The sequence below is a fragment of the Carlito syrichta genome, unplaced genomic scaffold, assembly GCF_000164805.1.
Source record: "Carlito syrichta isolate Samal-C Ts95f unplaced genomic scaffold, Tarsius_syrichta-2.0.1 Scaffold303266, whole genome shotgun sequence".
In the NCBI taxonomy this organism is placed as follows: domain Eukaryota; kingdom Metazoa; phylum Chordata; class Mammalia; order Primates; family Tarsiidae; genus Carlito; species Carlito syrichta.
Window position 1 is genome coordinate 54,708 of NW_007247362.1, and position 22,228 is coordinate 76,935.

The 22,228-nt window shown below is 58.9% G+C and overlaps 1 protein-coding gene across 1 annotated transcript in view; it reads right to left on the reverse strand.

The window, feature by feature from the left end:
• GTF2IRD1 (GTF2I repeat domain containing 1) overlaps positions 1-22,228 on the reverse strand; it is an 88,038-nt gene that overhangs the window by 51,192 nt on the left and 14,618 nt on the right. The window contains exons 8-14 of the mRNA XM_008058246.1: positions 18,957-19,140; positions 13,719-13,744; positions 11,933-12,041; positions 11,141-11,178; positions 10,585-10,665; positions 9,894-9,983; positions 565-612 (exon numbers count right to left, since the gene is read on the reverse strand). Coding sequence (XP_008056437.1) covers positions 565-612; positions 9,894-9,983; positions 10,585-10,665; positions 11,141-11,178; positions 11,933-12,041; positions 13,719-13,744; positions 18,957-19,140 — 576 coding nt within the window. The remainder of the gene's footprint in view (positions 1-564; positions 613-9,893; positions 9,984-10,584; positions 10,666-11,140; positions 11,179-11,932; positions 12,042-13,718; positions 13,745-18,956; positions 19,141-22,228) is intronic.

Genomic DNA, 22,228 nt, shown 5'->3' on the forward strand with positions numbered 1-22,228 from the left:
GGTCTCGAACCCGCGGGCTCAGGGAATCCACTCACCTCGGCCTCCCAAAGTGCTGGGATTCCAGGCTGAGCCACCGAGCCTGGCTCTAGGGACAGATTCTTAAGAGATGAAACAGACCCACCCTCATCCCGATGTCCCCTTCCTGCTTCCACTCTCAGCAGGGAGGGGGAGAGCAGTGTCCCTGCAAGTGACCACATCTGCTGGACACAAAGCCCATTTTGGGCTTTCAGGCCTCGAGTCCACTTGCTGAGAATGACGAGGCCCCGAAGTCAGTCTTAAAATCTTTGTGGACGGCAGCAGCGTGTGTATAAGGACAAAACCCAAAGCAAGGCCTTGCAACTTCCCTTATCAGAGCCAGCTGCTCGCACCTCTGACCAGGGACCTCCCGGTTCCATAAGACAGGTCCACACACCTCCTCCCACCCCAGGTGGCCCGCAGGGCTCCTACCTCCAAGCCAGGGTGTTGGGGGGTGGATGGGGTGACAGATGGAAGAGACCCAGAGACAAAGGGGAGGTGGGGGGGAAGGATGGCAGGGATGGAATGCAGGGGGTGGACGGGCCTCACCCTCTACGGGCCTCTCCTCGGGCCTTGGGTCCTCGCAGGGGCCTTTGTCTGCAAGAGAACACAAGATGCCGGGAAGCCACGTCTGTCATCTCCCAGGCCCTGCACCGCCAAAGTCCAGCCAGACAGAACAGACTTTGTTTTGGGGAACGCCAGGCTCACGGGCCTTGACTCTGCAGCATAGCTCCCCGTGGGATTAGTGACCCCGATTTCATAGGGGTAATCCCCCAGCCTCCGCACAGAGAGCAGGCCGAGATAAGCTGGCACACACCTCCTGAGCTCGTCTGTTCTGGGCACTGAGGACACACAGGAGCAAGACAAAGCCCTGACCTCCCAATGTGACATCAGATGTGACATACGATGCCAAAGGGTGGTGATGCCGTGACAGAGATGGGGACAGAGTAAGGGACAGGTAGGGGGCGTGGCATTCTACCAGGGCGGGTGGGCGGGGCCTCCTGACGTGCTGGCACTCGCTCTGGCCTGGACCCAGGCTTGTCAGTGGGCCGTGAAGGGTGGCACAGCCAGCCCCTGGGGAGGCAAGCGCTGGGGCCATGTGGGAGTCCCTGCTGGCCTTGGGTGCTGGGGAGGGGAGGCTTCCTGCAGGAGGGGAACGTTTGGGCCGGATCCTGGTGTCCAGGAAAAGGGGTGGGGCGGGAGGGGCAGGCAGGGAGCAAGCAGTGCCATTGAGACAATGGGTGTGGGCTGGAGGATGGCACGGGGGAGGGGCCCTTAAAGGCTGAGAGCTGTGACCAAGTCACATGCAGGACTGACCCTTAAACTGCCCCGGGTCAGCTCGTAGCATGCAGCTGGGCTGCCGGATGTTGGAACCGGCTGGACCCGGTCTGCCCTGCAGCCAGCTGACTCGGGGAGAACCCAGGTGCAACCGACACAGAGCCCTGGACGCCTGTCCCAGGCGGGAGCCCACACCAGAAGGTGGCTCTTGGAAGGTCATCTGAGTGAGGGTGAGCCTGCGCCTGGGGTCACAGGACAAGTCAGCGCTGGGCCCAGCCTGGAACGAGCTGGAAAGTGCTGGAGTGTTTCATTGATGCTCAGCTTTAAACACGAAGAGATGGAGAACCAGCCCAGTGCAGCAGGCCTCAACTTTCCCAGGGAAATGGGCACCTTGCAGGTAGCAGATGCTGTGGCCATCTGACCCCACCTACGGGTCAGGCTGCGGGAGCGGAATCGAGTCCCGGGCACTGCAGCTGCACCCTGGAAACAGCCTCCAACGGATGGCGGGGGACTGGCTTGCCAGTGCCCCAGCCGGCCCCGGCTCAGCCATGCTCCCTCTGGGGCATGGACCTGCGCGGGCTGAGGTTCCTCAGCTCAGCTGCCCAGAGGGACGACGGGCCTGGCAACACCCCTTCATGGTCCCAGATCCACTCGCCACCCCCTGCTGGCGCTTCCTGGCTCTCCCCAACAAATCAACGGCACCCAAAGCCTTGTCTCGGGGGTCTCAAATGAATAAACCGCACTTTTGCCGTTTCTAGACAGAGACAGAGAAGAGGAGAATGTGGCGGGGGTTGGGAGGGACTGGCAGACCCACAGGGAGGGGTCCCAGGTGGTTGGATCTGTCTCCTGCCATCCATGTGTCCCACCAGAGCGCTGGTGTAAGTTCACAAGCCCGTGGGGGATAAAAAAGGGACCCTTGGCCAGGGAGACGGGCTCTCTGGCAAGCTGTCCATGCGTGCAGGGGTCTCTCCTCAGGTGGCAGCAGCAACTTTGGGAGGGCCAGGCAGGACACACTCAGACCCAGCAGCCCATGGGGGCCCCGTAGGCCTTGGAGGGTCTGAGTGTGGGTGGGGCTTCTGGCCAGCCTTGCAGTCGGGCTGCTAAACAGAAGGAAGTTGATTGAGGCCACGCCTGGGGGTCTTTTAAAGGCAGCAGGAGACAACTCTTGTACTTTGGGGACTCAGATTCCAACTGGGGGGAGTTTGCCTGGTCCTCACCCAGGTGTGGAGGGGGGACTATCGACCCTGGACAGACCTGTCCATGTGCTCTTCGCTCTGGTGGTTCCAACGAGTAACTAACTGGAAACGACCTCGGTCAATGACCAGCGACATGCCGACACAATGAACAGCACGCTGCTGCAGAGATCTGTCCCGGTGAGGACACGGGACGATTTGTACAGAAGAACGCAAACAAGAGTTAGCTTGCATGTAGAAAAAAAAACATGGGACAATGTCCGTGGGTGCCTGAGAAGGGTGCAACAGAGATTTCCACTTCATGTGTTACATGTTCTCCAGCGTTAACTAAACTACATACACGTGAGAACAAAAAAGCACATACACACACACATGTACACACACGCAATTCACGGTGATCCTGAAAATCTCAGAACGTTCCTTTCTCTCTCTCTTTTTTTTTTGAGTTGGAGTCTCACTCTGTCGCCCAGACTGGAGTGCAGTGGCCGCTCCTGGCCACCGCGGCCTCAACCTGCTGGGCTCCGGCGATCCTTCCTCCTCAGCCTTCCAAGTAGCCGGAATTACAGGCGCGCGCTACCACGCCCAGCTATTTTTGATTTATTGTAGAGATGAGGTCCTGCCTGCCCAGGCGGGTCTCGAACCCGCGGGCTCAGGCAATCCACTCACCTCAGCCTCCCAAAGGCGCGGGATTACAGGCTGAGCCACGGAGCCTGGCTCTCTCTCTTTTTTTTAAAGAGATGGTCTCATTCTGTCCCCTAGACTGGAATGCAGTGGTGCAATCAAGACTCATTTCAGTCTCAGACTCCAGGGCTCAAGTGATCCTTCCACTTCAGCCTTCCGAGTAGCTGAGACCACAGGCGTGTGCCACCATGTCCCGCTAATTTTAAAATTTTTTTGGAGAGACGGAGGTCTCACTATGCTGTCCAGGCTGGTCTTGGACACCTAGACTCAAGGGATCCTCCTGCTTCAGGCTCCCAAAGTTCTGAGATGACAGGTGTGAGACACTGGGTCCACCCTGGAGTTGTCATAACTGGGTAACTGAGAGGAGTGTCTCAGAAGGAGCCCTGGATGGGGAATCCGCAAACCTGAGTTCCGCCCAAAGCTGTGTGACCTTGGGCAGGTCGACTAGCCTTGCCGAGCCTGGTTCCTGCTCTGTGAGACCAAGAGAAATGGCCCCATGCTCATCCACAACCCCGAGCCCCTGCAGTGCAGCCCAGCCTGTGGCCAAGTGCTAGATCAAGACTCTCCTCGTGGTAACATTGCGGCGAACTCAGCCAGGCGCCAGGCAATTCCTTGGCCGCCACACCACGTTGTCAGCTCATCCTGAGTGTGGGGTCCACTGACCTCCCCAGGTGGCTTCACCACAGATTGCAGTCACGCCTGGTCCTGCCCAGCCTGTGCCTGGACAAATCCTACTTTTTCTTCCTACCAAGTATGAAGAGCACAGCATAACTGACTTAGAGAAGCCACAAAAGACACATCCTTTGACCTGACGTAGCTACTGTCTTGCTATATCCTCATTTTCCCCGGTGACAGTGCAACACAGTTGTCACAGTACACAACCAACCTGTCATCATTTGTTCCATGTTCTATCACGAGCACCACCCGCTGCCCTTTTTTTTTTTTTTTTTTTTTAAGCTGGAGCCTCACTCTGTCACCCAGGCCGGAGTGCAGTGGCACGCTCACGGCCACCCCAACGCCGACCTGTTGGGCTCTGGCAATCCTTCCGCCTCAGCCTTCCAAGTAGCTAGAACTACAGGCACACGCTACCACGCCTGGCTAATTTTTGATTTATTGTGGAGATGATGTCTCACCAAGTTGCCCCGGTGGGTCTCGAACCCGCAGGCTCAGGCAATCCACTCACCTCAGCCTCCCAAAGGCGTGGGATTACAGGCTGAGCCACCGAGCCCGGCCCAACTGCCCATTTTTAATGACTACACTGTAGTCCACGGGAGGGTCAGTGGCCTCCCAACGGTTGGACAGACTCGCCCCACTTTTTCACTGTCATTATTAACACGAACACTCACACCTTTGTGCAGAAAACGCTGGCCATGCTTCAGATAATTTCCCAGGACTGGATTCCTGGAACTACCAGGAATTTTCATGGCTCTTTTTTGGGGGCTCATTTTCATGGCTCTTCAAGCTGACAGATTTCCTTAAAATGTCACAGTTGATTTACATCCTGCCCAGCACCATGTAAATGTCTGTCCCGCAATATGTTCAACACGAGCTCTGTCCAGTCTGAAGATGCTCGACACTTGTGTCTTTGTGGCTGCGTGTGTGTGTGCATTTACTCACTGTCACTCTCTTTTTTTTGAGTCAGAGTCTGTCTCTTTTTTTTGAGCCTGTCACAGGCTGGAGTGCAGTGGCACAATCATGGCTCCCTGCAGCCTCAGCCTCCTGGGCCTAAGAAACTGGGACTACAGGCATAGGCCGCTACACCTGGCTAACTTTTTTTTTTTTTTTTTTTTGTCGAGATGAGGTCTTACTATGTTGCCCAGGCTGGTCCCCAACTCCTGGGCTCAAGAAATCTTCTCGGCCTGGCTCAGCGGCTCAGCCTGTCATCCCAGCACTTTGGGAGGCTGAGGTGAGTGGACTGCCTGAGCCTGAGGGTTCGAGACCAGCCCGGGCAACTTGGCGAGACCTCATCTCTACAATAAATCAAAAGTTAGCCAGACGAGGTAGCGTGAACCTGTAGCTCCAGCTACTTGGAAGGCCGAGGCAGAAGGATTGCTGGAGCCCAGCAGGTCGACACTGGGGTGGCTGTGAGCGTGCCACGGCACCCCAGCCTGGACAACAGAGTGAGGCTCCAACTCGGAAAAAAAAAAGAAAAAGAAAAGAAATCCTCTCGCCTCAGCCTCCCAAAGTGCTGGGATGACCGCATGAGCACCCAGCCTCTCTCTCTCTCCTTTCCACCAAGTTCATGCTGTGGCAGATGCCGCGCTGCCCCTCCCAGATCCCTGCTGAGGAAAGAACCTGTGGTTTAGCATCAGGGAGTGCGGTGTGCAGAGAGCCCTTGGCGGTCGCTCCTTTGAGGACACCTTTGCTGCAGAGAGCCACGCTGCTGGCCAAGGCCACGCCCTTCCAGGAGGCTCACACCCATGAGAGGCTGAGGCGGATTATGAGGGCCAGGAAGTCTCAGTGCCACTTGGAGCCACGCAAGGGACCACTCTGGCCACAGAGCTCCCCACGGGGAGGTGGGGGCTGGGCCTGACTCCTGGTTTGGCTTTGCCCTCTGTCCTCTGTCCCCGCCCTCACACGGATGTCCTCCTCAGAGGCTGCCCCTAACAGACATCCCCCACACTAGCTAGGGAACACAACCTGACACCCATGTCCTTGAGCGGGGACCATGTCTCATGGATTCCAGCCCAGCGTGGGGACGTCATGGCCAGGGAACTTTCTAGGCTGGACCATGTGACTTTCACATGCAGTCCTCCACCCCTTCATCCAGCTAACGGATGAGTATTCGAGAAAGGACCCCGTATCCTCTACACCCCAGGCAGAGGCGGGGGTTGGCCGGCAGCTGGGCTCTCAAGCTGCTGTCCTACGAGTTGACACACTCCTAAGGGGCGTCCCCACGCCGAGTCCCTTCTGACTCATGGAAATCTGTTCCAGAACCGTGTCCGGGGCTCACTGCCGACCCATGTGTGACGGTGCCTTCGCCGTCTGGCAGCCACCACGGGCTCCTCTTTCCTCCACCCTGACTTCTCAAGGACTCTGGTGTCACTGTTTGCTAAATGTTCTGTCACGGGGACTGTCTTGCTGCCTATTTTTTTTTTTTTTTTTTGAGTTGGAGTCTCACTCCGTCGCCCAGACTGGAGTGCAGTGGCCGCTCCCGGCCACCGCAGCCTCCACCTGCTGGGCTCCGTGATCCTTCCACCTCAGCCTTCCAAGTAGCTGGAACTGGTAGGCACGTGCTACCAGGCCCGGCTGATTTTTTGATTTATTGTAGAGATGAGGTCTCGCTGCTCAGGCAGGTCTCGAACCCGCAGGCTCAGGTAGTCCACTCACCTCAGCCTCCCAAAGCGCTGGGATTACAGGCTGAGCCACCGAGCCCAGCTTATTACAATTTTAATACTGTTTTCTCTTTCTTTCTTTTTGTTTTTTGAGTTGGAGTCTCACTCCGTCACCCAGGCTGGAGTGCAGTGGCACATTCACGGCCACCCCAGCGTCGACCTGCTGGGCTCCAGCGATCCTTCCGCCCCAGCCTTCCAAGTAGCCAGAACCACACGCACGTACTACCATGCCCAGTTAATTTTTGATTTATTGTAGAGACCAGGTCTTGCCAAGTTGCCCGGGCTGGTCTCAAACTCGCGGGCTCAGGCAATCCACTCACCTCAGCCTCCCAAAGTGCTGGGATGACAGGCTGAGCCACCGAACACAGCCTTGCTGTCCCCTTCTAATGGCTGCACCAAAGTCCTGAGAGTGAGACTCAGCTTACGAGCAGGCGGAGATGTAATCTGAGCCACAGCACTACCCTTCCTGGCGGACCCTTCGTCTCCTCACTCAGCTTGGGCTCCTGTGTCCTGCTCACTCTGGCTTCCAGACCATTCTCCCTGACAGGGAGGAGGACAGCTGGCGAGGAACAGAGACATCCTTCCTGCCTTGACTGTCACGAGTGAACATGGCGCTGCCCCTGCCCCCAGTGCTGGGCTTGGGGGAAACCTTCTAATTTATTCATCCAGTCACTTGTTTGTTTTCGGTAGAAGAGACACTGAAAGAGTACACGTGGCGACTCAATTCTGTCATCCCAGCACCTTGGGAGGCAGAGACGAGAGGACTGGCTGAGCTCAGGGGTTCAAGACCAGCCTGGGCAGCTAGGCGAGACCTTGCCACTATAAGAAATAAAAAAATTAAACCGGGTTCAGTGGCTCAGCCTGTAATCCCGTACCTGTGGGAGGCTGAGGTGAGAGGATTGCCTGGGCCCGCGGGTTCGAGACCCGCCTGGGCAACTTGGCGAGACCTCATCTCTACAATAAATCAAAAAATTAGCCGGGCATGGTAGTGCGCACCTGTAGTTCCTGCTACTTGGAAGGCTGAGGCAGAAGGATCGCCGGAGCCCAGCAGGTCGAGGCTGTGGTGGCCAGGAGCGGCCACTGCACTCCAGTCTGGGCGACAGAGTGAGACTCCAACTCAAAAAAAAAGAAATCAAAAAATTAGCTGGGCATGGTGGTGCGCACCTGTAGTTCCTGCTTCTTGAAAGGATCGCCAGAGCCCAGCAGGTCGAGGCTGCGGTGGCTGGGAGCGTGCCACTGCACTCCGGCCTGGGCGATGGAGTGAGACTCCAACTCAAAAAAAAAAAGCACAGAAAAATAGCCAGAAATGATAAGCAACACCCACGGGTCTGCCACCCAGGATGACAATATGCTAGTGTTCTGCCATAGTCGTGCCTCATTTTTGAAGTCGGAGACTTCTTTTTCACTCCTAGCCTCTGTCCTCGGGTGACACCTCTGTGTGCTTTACCCGTGGACTGTACAGGCTGTGCCACTGGCATCCAGGCAGTTTTCATGCTTCCAGAGCCAGATGTATGTGCTGTCATCTGCATTCTGCATTTGCTTGATTCCCCTGGATATCCTGGAGGCCTCTCTGTGCTTACTGTCCTGCCTGGTATCCTGATGCCATCACCACCCCCACCTCCCCAGCTGTACTACAGCCCACGGGACCTCACGCACTGGGGAAAACACGCCACCTCACTTGGAAGTTTCTTGGCTTGGCTCTGTCTCTCCTGCTACAAAGCTTTCCAAACCTGAATTCATATGATTTAAAAAAAATTTTTTTCTTTTTGAATTGGAGTCTCTCTCCGTGGCCTGGGCTGGAGTGCAGTGGCACGCTCACGGCCACCTCAGCCTCGACCTGCTGGGCTCCCGCGATCCACCTCAGCCCTCCAAGTAGCCGGAACTAGGGCGCACGCTACCACACCTGGCTAATTTTTTATTTATTGTAGAGACAAGGTCTCGCCATGTTGCCTGGGCTGGTCTCGAACCCCTGGGCTCAGGTAATCCTCTTGCCTCCGCCTCCCAAAGTGCTAGTATTACAGGTGTGAGCCACTGTGCCCGGCTACAATTTGTATTCCCATAATAAAACGTGTCGACAATTATTGAAGCTGGGAGTTGGGTGCATGAGATGTGTTAAGCTAGTTTTTTCAATTTTGTGTTTTTAAACATTTCTAAAACAAAGTTAAAACAACCCAAAACATGCAGAGTCCAGTCCCTTCCCTGCTGCTACCTACGTGCCCAGCCCTTCCTCCTGCTCAGATTATTGCAAAAGTCTATTTCTGCTTCCGTCCCCTCTGCAGTCTACTTACAACCCCATGGCCAGAGTGAATTCTAAAAAGTCCCACAAGTCCCAACGCCTCAGTGGGTCCCATCTCCTCAGTCAAGCCCCTCATCCCTTCTTTGGCATCTTTGCCCTGGATGACCTGCCCTCCCACCCCGCCGACCTCACCTTCCCCTCCCGTCCCCGCTTCCCCGCTCCAGACACCTGGTCTCCTTGGACACGGGAGGCACAGACCACCTCAGGGCCTTCGCACTTGCTGAGTCCTCTGGAAAGCTCTTTCCTGCCATCCACATAGCCCCCTGGCTCCAATGTCACTTTCTCAGTGAATTCCTCTGACCCTCCCCAACCCCAGTCCTAGAGTACCCACCCCCTCCTGTCCCTGACACTCCCCCCCTCCTGGCTTTGGGTCCAACACAGCATTTGCCACCATCCGACCATCTTCGTCACTTATTTATTTTCTTACTCCCTATCTCTCCACACGGGGATGCCCGCCCCATGGGGGCAGGGACTTCTGCTTGGTTCACTGCTTTGTCCCCCACTCTTGTTTCTTTTGGAGTTGGAGTTGGAGTCTCACTCTGTCGCCCAGACTGGAGTGCAGTGGCCGCGCCCGGCCACCGCAGCCTCGACCTGCTGGGCTCCGGGGATCCTTCCGCCTCAGCCTTCCGAGTAGCTGGAACTACAGGCGCGCGCTACCACGCCCGGCTAATTTTTGATTTATTGTAGTGATGAGGTCTGCCAAGTTGCCCAGGCAGGTCTCAAACCCACGGACTCAGGCCATCCACTCACCTCAGCCTCCCAAAGGCACGGGATTACAGGCTGAGCCACCGAGCCCGGCTTGTCCCCCACTCTTACACAGGCGCAGAGTATGTGCTCAATAAAGAATTGCTAAACACATGAACAATTAATCCCAGCAGGAGGCTCCTGGGAAGGATGCAGTAACTTGTTAGAAATGGAGCCTCGACTTCAAGGTTTCTCTCAGGAACCCGGCCAGGGCAGGAAGCTCGAGAATATGCTGGGTTTCCCTGACCAGAGGTGGTCGATACCAAGAAATGCATGGGGCTTCCTGGTCTACCCCACCCTGTCACCTCAGGGGAGTGGGTCCCCAGCACCCCCTGTCCCGCCGTGTCTTACCAGTCAGCATTTCCATCCCATAACCAGAGTCCTCCGACGGCAGGTGTCCAGGCATTGAGTCCGTCATCTCCTCGGAGGTTGGCGAGGGGTCTGGGGACAAAACTCCGAGTGACCGGGGTATCTTCTGCCTATCCCGCCCTCCCTCAGGGGCCACCCAGCCCCGTGTGCCCAAAGACCAGGAGGCTGAACTCTGGAGTTCTGGGAGGGCAAGCTTCAGGTCCAGCCGTGCCAGAGGCCAGGTGGGGACACAGAGCTGTCGGCTTCCAACAGCCACCCCCATGCTGAGGCTCCAGAGGCCAAGTGTACCCACTCTACAGATGTGGACAGTGAGGACCTGGGAGGGGGCAGGACAGGGCGTGAATCTGGAATTAAACTGGAAGCCTCTCACTCCAGAGCCTTTTTCTGCTTCTTCCAAACCCCAGGGAGGCCAGGGAACCTTCCAGAAGGTCAGAAGTGAAAGCACAGATTCCCAACACAGAGGACGGGGTGGCCAGACCAGGTGCACTCAGTGCCCCATTGCTCTCAGGATCCAGCCAGAGAAACAGCAGCCTGGGGCCCTCTTCTCGGACTGGGGAGGCCCGTGGGAGGCTAACGGGACGGGCCTGGAGCCAGCGGGCCCAGGAGCCCTGCTTTGGGGGCCACTGGATTTCTGTGGGGGTGGGGGTCGGCCCTCCAGACCTCTGTCCCTCACCTGGGACGGTGACCTGAATGATATCCAGATCCTCTGGCTCAATTTTGATCGGCCTCAGCCCGCCTAGCTCCCCGGAGGGTCCTGCGCGGAGGAAACGAGGGATCTGGTCAGGTCTGGCACAAGCGTGGCCAGGAAGAAGAGCAGGTCATTCCAGAACATTCTGGTGTCTGTAACTTGTTAGTGAGGTCCTAGGGAAAGTCATGTCAGCCCCCTGGCTCCTGTCCAGACCAGGAATGGCGGCCAGGCGGGCCCTTGGGGGGACCTCGGACAAGACCTAGTGTCTCCAATTTACAGACCTGGTGACTGGGGTCGCCACAGGGGAGGCAGCGGCGACGCCGGGACCCGGCTCTCCATCTCGGCTGCCCCCAACCCCCAGGGAGCTCCCAGCATGCCCTGAGCCTCGGGGGTGTGAGGCCTGGAGGGCGGGGATGGGCAAAGAAGACCCACGAGAGCTCTAGGCTCAGGGCCAGGGCTAGTCTCCCCGAGGCTGCCGGGTGGGGCTGGTGGCCGCCCTCCTGGGCCCACGACACACATCGCGGGTCCCATTCCTCCTCACCTGGCCCACCGTCTTCGGAGACACTGCCCTTGTCTGACCTGCGAGGGAAGCCAGAGATGACACGGCATCAGCCACGCCCGGAGGCCCGGAGCTGCCACCTGAGGGCACACCCCTGGCACATCATCCCTGGCAGTCCAGGAGGCTGCTCCCCACCCCCACCAGTGAGATTCCCAGCCCCGTGGGCTCCTGGGACCACACACAGTCTCCGGGGCTGCCTGGGCTAAGAGCCCGCTCGCTATGCTGGGTGAACCGTCTGGGCACCTCCTTTCCCACAGCTGGGACTGGCACGGCGGGGGCTTCATCGGTGCTTGCTGGGGACTGAGAGCTACAGGGCCTGCCAGCCAAGAAGAGGGCAGGGAATCCCGGGAAGGGACCCGGGGGGTAGAGGTGGGCAGGGCCAGTCACGGGGGGAGACCTGGCCTGGACGTGGGGATTCTGGGGAAAACGGCCCATCCCTGGGCCCCAGGAGCTCAGAGCCTGAGTGGGGGGCACGGGTGGATGATGGCCAGGCTGTGCAGGGGCCGGGGCAGGTGGCACTCGGGACAGGCGTCTGACCCCGGGCGGCATTTGGAGGCTTCTGAGAGAGGCCACATCTGGCCAGGTCCTGAAGGGCAGGAGGGTTCTACGTGGAAGGAAGCGGGTGGGGTTCTCTGGCCCACGATGAGGGGTGAGTGGGTACCCGCGAAGGGTGGTGGGTGGCAGGAGCTACCCTAGGCCTTGGCCCTCCCGACAGGTAACACCGCTCAGCCCACAGCAGGGGTGGCAGTGGGCTGGGACTGGATGGGGCCTTACCGGGTATTCCCAGCCAGGTCAAGGAGGGTGGCCCGAGAGACTTCTACAGAGGTGTCCTCCGGTGGGCTAGCTGGCTCTAGCTTTGTGGGGTCTTTGGTAAACTTGTTCCCTGTGGGAGGAGTTGGCGAGGTCAGGAGGAAGGCGCTACAGGCTCTGCTCGACTGCGGGGCACCTGGGCAAAGTTCTCAATGTGAGGCGCCTGGACGCACCCTTGGGTGGGGCCTGGCCTCTGCCACTCCTGGTGGGCTCTGTGTGCAGCCAACAGCCAGGAGAGATGCCTCCCATGGAAAAAGGCATAGTGGCCCCAGAGTTTGGCCAGGGATCTGAGGGGGCAAGGAGCAAGGGGCAGAGATGGCCACCTTACTCTCAAATGTGTTACAGGAGCCAAGCACAGTGACTCATCGGGAGGATTGCTTGAGCCTAGAGCTCAAGACCAGCCTGAGCAATACAGGCTCTACAAAAATTTAAAAAATTAGCCAGGCATGGCAGCATGTGCCTGTGGTTCTAGCTACTCATGAGGCCAAGGCAGGAGGATCACTTGAGCCCAGGAGTTCAAGACCAACCTGGGCAATACAGTCTCTACAAAAAATTTAAAAATAAGCCAGAAGTGGTGACAAGTGCCCAGCTACTAGTAGTATCCAAGCTACTCTGAAGGCTGAGACAGGAGGATTGCTTGAACCCGGGGTTCAAGGTTGCAGTGAGCTCTGATCACACCACTGCACTCCAGCCTGGGCAACATAGCAAGACCCTGTCTCTAAAAACTTAAAAATGTACACATATATATTTAAAATATACGCGTATTTATTTAAAATTTAAAAAAAAAAAATTATAGCATGTAGGTCAGGTTCGGTGGCTCAGCCTGTAATCCCAGCACTTTGGGAGGCTGACAGGCAAGTGGATTGCCTGAGTTCATGGGTTCGAGACCAGCCCAGGCTACTTGGTAAGACCTCGTCTCTACAATAAATTAAAAAAATAGCCGGTATGGTAGCGCATGCCTGTAGTTCTGGCTACTTGGAAGGCTGAGGCAGAAGGATCGCTGGAGCCCAGCAGGTCGAGGTTGTGGTGGCTGGAAGCAGCTACTGCACTCCAGCCTGGATGACAGAGTGAGACTCCAACTCAAAAAATATATATATATATATGATACCATGTTACAGGGACTGAGTGAGCCCTCAGGAAAGGAGCCGGGATGTCCCCCAGATGGCCCATGGAGCCAGGCTCCCATTTAGTTATGCTTATGCCAGGAACCCAGAGGGAGGGGCTCTTATTGTCCCCATTTCACAGACATGGAAACCGAGGCCATAAGACCTTGCCCAAGGCCACAAAGCTGGCGGGAGGCGAGACAAGAACGGGTACCCAGATACAGAGCACTCCAAGATCCATCTGCCTTTGCCACTCTGGTCATGGCATGGGCTTGAAGCCGATGGCCGGCGTGCAGCCAGGACCCCTGCTCCCGCTGTTATCAGCTCCTCTATCTGTGGGTGGGGATACGACAGAGCTGCCTCTGCAGGACTGCTGGGGCTAACAGAAAATACACTAGCAGCTTCATGAGAGTCTGCGCATGTTAGCGTCCTGCACATGCTCACTTTGACTCCCCGTCCGGGGTCTCCCCAGCCACGAGAGGCTGCCCTGACAGTCTGTGGGCCCCTGGGGGCCCAGGCCTGTGTCTGCCCCAGACTCCCTTCCGGTCCCAGAGGAGGGACTTGAGAGCAGGGTGCAGTGTGATCACAGCTCAAGTGCGGATGCCTCAACTGGGGGCTTGGCTGTGGACTAGATGATGTTCACGTACCTGTGAAAATTCGTTCATCAAACATCCTAGGGAGAGAGGAGAGAAGGAGTGAGAAAGGTGCGGGCTCAAGGTTGCCCGGGGCTCGGGGAGAAGCCTCACAGGTCTCCTTTGGGGATGGTCCCTGAGTCCTCCACGGATGGCTACAGCTACAGACCTGAGCACCGGGCTGGCCGCACGAGCCGGCAGGAGAGGGCAATCCAGAACCTCAGAATATTTCAAACTGTTTCTCCCCAGCCTGGGAGGCACAGGCCAAGTCCGGGATGCTGAGAGCCCAACCACTCACCATGCCCCGGACACCTCTCCTGGCATACATAAACACCACCAGCCTCTTTCCCATAGTACCCAGCGGTGAAGGGTGATGCGTGTGTTTATCCCAGGGGCTGTCACCCACTTTCCCGCGTCTCATCAGCTGGGAAGGCATTAGCTAGCAAGGCACAAGCCAGAGCTGTCGACTGATCATGGCCACACAGGGTGACCCGAGGGACCCTTGACAAGCATCTCGGAAGCCCAGGGGACACAAGCAGGGAGTGGCCGGCCCTTCCCTCTGGGAGAGGATCAAGGATGTCTTCCTGGAGGAGGGGACGGTGCGCTAAGGTGAAGCGGCTGCAGGTTCTCCAGGTAAAGGGGCAGAAAAAAGCTGGGGGAGGGCTGCCTGGAGGCTGGAGGGAGCACCTTGAGTGCTGTGCTCAGACACCTGGCCTCTACCCTGTGGGCAATGGGCAGTATAATGGTCATGACATGGTCAGATCATCAGGGGATGAACCGGAGGGGACCCGAGTCACCCAGATAAGTCACCTGGAAGCCCCAAGAAAACAAGAAGGAAGAAATCATCAGCAAGGAGGAGGCGGCTGGGCTCACACGCCTGCCTCGTTCCGGGGCTGGAGCTTTTTCCACTCCCTCCTCAGCCCCAGCGGCGTGGCATCCAGTGTGCGGGGACCTCGGGCAGCTGGCGGGGAGGTGGCAGCATGGCCCATGTACCACAGGGTGACTGGACTAGGGTACAGGGCCTTGGTCACTGAACTCAGACTCTAGAGGTGACGTGGGACGAAGGAGGGGTGTCCCAGCTGCATCCCTGACCACGTCCAAGGGGCCCAGCGGGAAGCAAAGATACAAGCAACAACGCCAGTCACAGGAGCAAAGCCCGGGTGGCTGGGCACACCTCTCATCCTGGGAGGTCCATCCCCGCTGCCCCTGGAGGCCCATCCACATCTGGACCCCACGAGGCCTGGAGGCAGCTTGCCCCACCTAGAAACAGAGGCTGCCGGTGGCAACAGCAGGTTTTGCCCTCAGGATTATTTACTTTTTTGGGGAGACGCAGGGTAGGAGGGCAGCCCCCGGAGCTTACGCTGCTCCCTGGGTGGAGGTGGGGGTGGAGCGGAGGTCAGGGAGAGCCTCAGATGCCCTCACAGCTGCCCCGGCTGCTAGGCCCACTTCTGAGGCCAGCCTCCACACAGCCCTGAGTTCCAGAATCCTCTCTGAGCCTAAATTCTGCCGCCCCAAGGTGTGAACTCAGATCCTCAGGGCTTGTGTTGCGTCCCAGTGGGCACACGGACCTGAGGATTTGGAGGCCAGAGGCTGGCCTGAGCTGGGGCCAGGGCAGACGAAATCCACCATGCGACCCACGGGACCCCAGGCCTTGTTGACAGAACCCTGACTCTGCACACCCCAGACACCCCACAGCCTTGTAGAGAGAACCCTGACCTACCAAGGCTATGTCCCAGATAACCCATGGCCTGTTGAGAGCACCCTGACCTCCTGACTCTACACCCCAAGATACCCCACGGCCTTGGTGAGAGCACCCTGACCTCCCGACTCGGCACACCTCCGGGCAGGGCGGACTCGGCGTCCTGGCTCCTATATCCTAGGCCCTCTTCTCTCCCGACTCCCTCCTGCTGGGACCACCTCAGATGCTTACTGACGGACTGAGTGTGTAAAACTGTGAGGCCTCGGGAGGGTGCAGCCATCCTAAGCCTCTCACCCATATCCGGCCATTGGACAACGACCAGGCCAGTGTTACCTCAGTGAAGCACAGAGCAACTCAGTGACCTGGCCAAGGACACACACAGCTAAGAAACCCAAGGCCAACAACCGAACCCAGGCTGTCAGCGCCAACGCACCTCATTATGCTTTCAGCCATGAGGGAATGAGGTCAAGGAAAAGGGCTCCTGCTTACTGAATATCCATGACATGGCAGGTGTGTTTCATCCGCTGCCTCATTTTATGCTGGAAAACCTGGGAGGGGGCCGGGCACGGTGGCTCAAGCCTGTCAGCCTGGGACTTTGGGAGGCCCAGGTGAGAGGACTGCTTGAGCCCACGGGTTCGAAACCCGCCTGGGCAACTTGGCGAGACCTTGTCTCTACAATACAACTAAAAATCAGCCCGGTGTGGTGGTGTGCACATGAAATTCTGGCTACTTGGAAGGCTGAGGCAGGAGGATCGCCTGAGCCCAGCAGGTTGAGGCTGCGGTGGCCGGGAGCGGCCACTGCACTCCAGTCTGGGCAACAGAGTGAGACTCTGACTCAAAAAGAAAAAAAAGAAAAGCTACGTGTTCAAGCTTATACGAGTGGCTTCAAGCCCGGTGTACCTGACGCCAGAGCCGCCTCCTCCAGGAAGCTTCACAGGCTTGCAAACAGGGTACCAATGAGCCCTCCATATCGAACATGTCATTCTGATGCACCCCTGACCCCTGCCATGAGTGGCCACCCACCATGCCAGACAGTGGCCTCTGGGGTAAGTAGGACGTCCTCAGCAGAGCCCAGGGAGGGGCTGGGGCTGCAAGAGGTGCCCGGCAGAGACTGGTAAAGAATGAAGTGGACCACGGTCTGGATCGAGGCCCAGGCAACTCAAGATCAGTCACAGAGAGGGTGTGACACCATGGTCAGGCCCATGAGGGGACGTGGGAGTGCTTTCTTCCCCCCAGGCCTCCCTCCAGGGGTCCACTGAGAGAAAAGGACCTCGCAACAGCAAGAAAGATTTAAGCCAGACATCAGCAAGCACTGCCCGACTGAAGGGCGATGGGTTTCGATTCACCTCTCGGAGCCCCGAGGAGGCTGCTGTGAGGGCACAAGAGATGGCTCAGACGCTGTCCCACGGCTGCACCGAGAAGGGGTGCAAAGTGTGCTGCAGGAAGGTGACATCCTTTGCAAGTGAGGGTGGGGCAAGGCTTTTAGAGACAGCAGGAAGTAAGCCCAGAAAGACAAGACAGGCGGGGAGGTGGGCGGGAGCCGTGCAGGACGGAAAGGCCTCAAGAAAGCTCAGAGGAGCCGGGCTCGGTGGCTCAGCCTGTCATCCTGTGCCTTTGGGAGGCTGAGGTGAGTGGATTGCCTGAGCCCGCGGGTTCAAGACCCGCCTGGGCAGCGAGACCTCATCTCTACAATAAATCAAAAAATGAGCCAGGCATGGTAGCACGTGCCTGTAATTCCGGCTACTTGGAAGGCTGAGGCAGCAGGATTGCCGGAGCCCAGTGGGTCGAGGCTGTGGTGGCCGGGAGCGGTCACTGCACTCCAGTCTGGGCGACGGAGTGAGACTCCGACTCAAAAAAAAAACACACAAAAAAGAAGAAAGCTCAGAGGAGCCAGGTGAAGGGCTCATGTCCAGAGGCCGCCGGTAGGAAGGCAGGGTCAGCATGAGGCCACAGGGTAGCTGCGAACAGGCCAGAATGCCACTGCATCCACGGCCCCAAGACCCACGGAGAAGGCTCGGGGGGGTCTCCCACGCGGTCAGAGCCGACTTGCAGGGCAGGCCTCTCCCCGCCCTCCCCCACCACCATGGCCTCCTCCTCGGCCTCCCGGACCCTCTCCTGTCCGGCATCTCTCCCTTCCCGCCTCGGCGGGCGACCCGCAGATCCTCCTCTCTGCTGAGCCTCTGAGAATCCGCCTCCCAGCATCTGACATGACACACCTGAGGAAGACTCGCCATCCTACCCCGTCCACACTCTCAGACGCGGCGGTTCTGCCTCCTCGCTTCCCGACGCACCCCCACACTCCATCCACACGATCCTCCTCGGGGTCAAAACCTGCCCTCTGCCAGCCACACGGTCCTGCCACGCCCCGTCACGGCCGGGCCCCAACTCCAGCTCCTTGGGGTCTCCCACTCTGCCTCTAGTGGCCGGAGGGTCCCTCGGATCCTGGCTCCACCTCCAGCTCAGGGAGGTCCCCTTCCAGGACAACTCTGGGCTCTCAGAGACACGCCCTCTGCCCTCTCATCCCTCCCCGCCCGTGCTTGGTGCATGCCCACCCCCCCATCTGCTCCACCAGACTCTCCCCACCTCTCCTTTGACACCAGCCATAGAGCCCCCCATTTTTCTCTCTCCCGTTACCCTGTTTATTTCCCGTGCTCTAAAAAGCAGCTCTCCAAAGGCACGGGCCCAAACCCGAGCAAGCATTCGTTCACTGGTCATTCGTTCATTCCACATATGGCGTATCTCCTGCGCCCTGGGGATCGTTCTGTGCGCTGGAGACTCAGTCATTCACCCGACACAGTCACTGCCCTCAGTCCCGGCTCACAGCCCTGCAGCCACAAACAGGCCGCAGGCCCGGAGAGCTTCTGGAAGCAGACGTCTGGGAAGTGGCCGGGGCAGTCCTGCCTGAGGCAGGGCCTGGATGACCCGGCCTCAAGCCACCCTCCACCTCCAACTATCTAGAAGGAAGCGCGCCAGGAAGTTGGGTCGCCGCCTGGGGACTCGGATGCTTGCTGGGTGGCAGGCCCAACCGGGTGGGGGAGCTGGGGGGACGAACGGGAGGTTGGGCTGCGGCAGGTGTCCTGGGGGCTTCCTGGGGCTGTGGCTCTGGAGTCCGCGGTGCTCTGCCCTCCGTCACCCACCCACTCACATAACGGGGAAAACCGGAAGCCTGGGAGGAGGGGAAAGGCGGTGAGACTCCCAGCAGGCCCCAGGGGAGAGGCTGGCCCAGCTGGGCTGAGCTCCGGTGGGCTGCCCTCTGACCATGGGTAAGTTCAGAGGCCTCAGATCTTCCTTAGGAGGAAAATGCAGCTTTGGAGAACCTAACAAGGGCCTGATGAGGTCAGACACTGCACCCGGTTTCTATTCTATCTTCCCTCGAAAGATGAGGCCACCCAGCTAAGCCCAGGAGCTGGAATCCTCTCCCGGGCCCGTCTGGTTCTCTGCGAAGTTCGACCCCCTCGCTGGTCTCTGCCCCGCTGCTGCCACCCCGGGGCCCTGCCCGGCCCGGCCCAGACACCCCATGCTGAGCCCGGAGCCGGAGGCCCCGCCCCCTGCACCTCTTGATGACGAAGTGGATGCGGTGCCGCTCCTCCAGGATGCGCTTCAGCTTGGGGACCCCGTACGTGCAGGGGCGCTTGAAGGGGATCTTGTCTGGGATGCCAACGATCTCCACAGCCTCCGGGTCGCAGGCGATCTTCCGATAGGGCACGGGGACCATGTGGTCCAGGCCCAGGGCTTCCGCTGGAAAGGAAACGGCAAGGCGGGGTGTGAGACGGAAGCCCAGGACGGGCGGGGCCCTGGGGCGGCGGTCACCACCGCCTCCCACCGCCTGACACTGCTGTGACCGGGCCGTGGCCGGAGGGACCCTGGCGCCACGTCGAGTCACGCCGCTTCTCCCTTGGGAAGATCCAGAGCCTCCCACCTCACTCAGTGACGGCCTGGTGCTCCCTGAGGGACCCGTCGCCTCTGAGCCCATCTGCCCATTCACCCTTCCGCCTGGCCCCTTGGCACGTCCCCACAGGCCCGCCAGGTGTGTTCTCATCTCGGGTCTCGGCAGCTCCTTCTGCCGGAGTCCTCTTCTCCCAGGCTTCCCACGCCCGCCCTCCTCGGTATCTGCTGCAGGACCCCTCAGCGGTCTACTGCCACCCTGTCCGTCCCCCTGCCACACTCGACTGTTCCCTGCCACCTGGTATCACCTCCACGCCCACCTCCACGCGAGTTCCCTGCCTGGAACTGTCGTTCCACAGAGCAGGGGTTGGTTTCCTGCCCAGCTCTGGGTCTAAAAGGGGCTGGGCACGCCGCGGGTGCTCCCTGCATCATCAGTGAATGAATGAATGGATGGCTGTAGCAAGCGCCCAGGCTCGAGGTCAGCTCTCGGTGCGGTGACTGGTTGCACAGGTGTGCATGGGTGTGTCCCTTCCCCCAGGGAGGGGCTCGGCACGTCTTGCATCTACCAGCCCATAAACCAGACGCCATGGAAGCTCACAGTTTTGCCCACAGGTGGGCAGATGTACTCCAGGGTCGTGCTCGAGTTACTTGTCCTGTCCTCCCAGACCATTAGGCCTGGCCTTGTGCCCTCTCAGCCGTTCACTTACGCCCAGCTCCACGTTTTCATTCATTTGTTCACTGCAGAACCCGTAAGCACCTCCTATGGGCTGGACACATACTAGGACTTTCACGGCCTGGGAGGTCTCAGGGTATGAGCTGGGCATTCACTTCACTCCGTCCTCCCCGTGTGACCGTGGTGGCTAGGGCCTTGTCACGCCGTCCTCTTGAGGGTCCCACATCTCCTCGCTGTGCCCCAGGCCCCTCCCTGTTCCGGCCTTGCTTTTCCACATGCTTTGTGCGTGTTCCCACGTGCGCCAGCCTGGAGCTGGACTCCCTCCAGCCACGCCCTGACCAGGGCAGGGCACAGCCGTCTGGGCCCCGTGACGGGCACCGTGAACACCGTTTTCCTGCAGATGTGGCCCGGGTCTAGGCTGGCGGCTTCGGCAGCCAGCTCCCTCTGTGACTGCACGCTTAGCTCCTTGTCAAATTAAACCCATGAAATCTCAACAGCTGTCAAATCACTTCCCCCCAGCCCCCCGCACAGTCACAGCCACCCCCCGGCCAGCACTCGCGCAGTCCCTCCCTTGGGTCTGTGTGAATTCCCCTCCATCGGTTTACCGGGTTTGCTGGGGCTCGCCTCTCCAGCAGTTAGGAAACCCAGCGGACGAGGCCCAACCCCCGGCCCCACCTGGAAGGGGCCGCAAAGCCACTGGGCATCGCCCTTGGTCCTTTCTCTAGACCCCGTATCTTCCCAAACAACAATGTCCTTGAGGCTTCCTGAAGGCTGGGGTGGCCCCATCTCTTTTTGTCTGCCCCTTTCCTCTCTACACCACCCACTCCACAGCTGGCCCGATTCACCCAGATTTGGGGGCCTGAAGGACACAGTTGGGAACAGGCGTGGCTGCCCCAGGATCTGCGGGACGCCTCGGGCCGCAAAACCACATCCCTATCCATGGGACCCCCAGACTCACAGGGACATTCCTTCTCCCCAGGGCGGCTGAAAAGGGTGCTCTGGCAGGGAGGGGGCTGGGCAGGGGGACGGGGGTAAGGCCTGGACCACACCACGCTCAGCACACCTTGGATTTGGCCCCAGGGCTGACACCCAGCAAAGGCTCAGCCTTCTGGAAAGCCCAGAGCACGCAACAGGCTGGGAGACGGCTGGTGGCCCAGGCCTCACCGGGGCCGCTCCGTGCCAGCCTGGCTGACTGGGGCAGGACCTCCCCACAGCAGACAGAGCCAGCTCCTCCCAGGTCCTTTCCTGCTATCCTGCGTCTGGCTCCCACCTGCCACAGCAGGGAGCCACGCCAGGTGCAGGCACAGACAGCCCCCTGCAGTACCGAGCGGGAGGCGTGGGTGGGCCAGGGTGGCCACATCAAAGGCACCCGGGCTACCCCAGACTCCTTGCTGAGGCGTCCAGAGTCTCGTTCTGCCCCACCCATGCCTGGAAAGCCCAGCCCATGTGTCCAGGCCTCCCCAGCCCCGGTCCACATCAGAAGGTGCCTCCTTACAAGGAGCTATGATCACGCCACACCCTCTGGCCTGGGCGAAAGAGTGAGACCCTGTCTCTAAAAATCATAGTAATAAGCCAGGCTCGGTGGCTCAGCCTATGATCCCGCGCCTTTGGGAGGCTGAGGTGAGTGGATTGCCTGAGCCCGCGGGTTCGAGACCCGCCTCGGCAGGCGAGACCTCATCTCTACAATAAATCAAAAAAATCAGCCAGGCGTGGTAGCGCACGCCTATAATTCCGGCTACTCGGAAGGCTGAGGCAGAAGGATCGCCGGAGCCCAGTGGGTCGAGGCTGCGGTGGCCGGGAGTGGCCACTGCACTCCAGTCTGGGCAACGGAGTGAGACTCCAACTCAAAAAAAAAAAGTCATAGTAATAATAAGAAGCCAGGTTCTGTGTCCTGGCACAGGTCGGGGCTCAGCACGCATGATAGGCGAATGAAAGAAGCACTGGATGTGTGAGAAGGCGAAAGGCGGGCGCAGGAAGGAAGAAGACGGCCAAGGCGATGAGACAGGGAGCAGGAGAGAGGACAAGGAGGGCAGGGAGGAGGGGAGGCCTGTAATTCCAGCACTTTGGGAGGCTGAGGTAGGAGGATCACTTGAGGCGGGGGGTTCAAGACCAGCCTGGGCATAGTGACACCCTACGTCCACCCATCACACACACACACAAAAAGACACCTCGAGGCGAGTGGATCGCCTGAGCCCGTGGGTTCGAGATCCGCCTGGGCAACTTGGCGAGACCTCATCTCTACAATAAATCAAAAAATCAGCCAGGTGT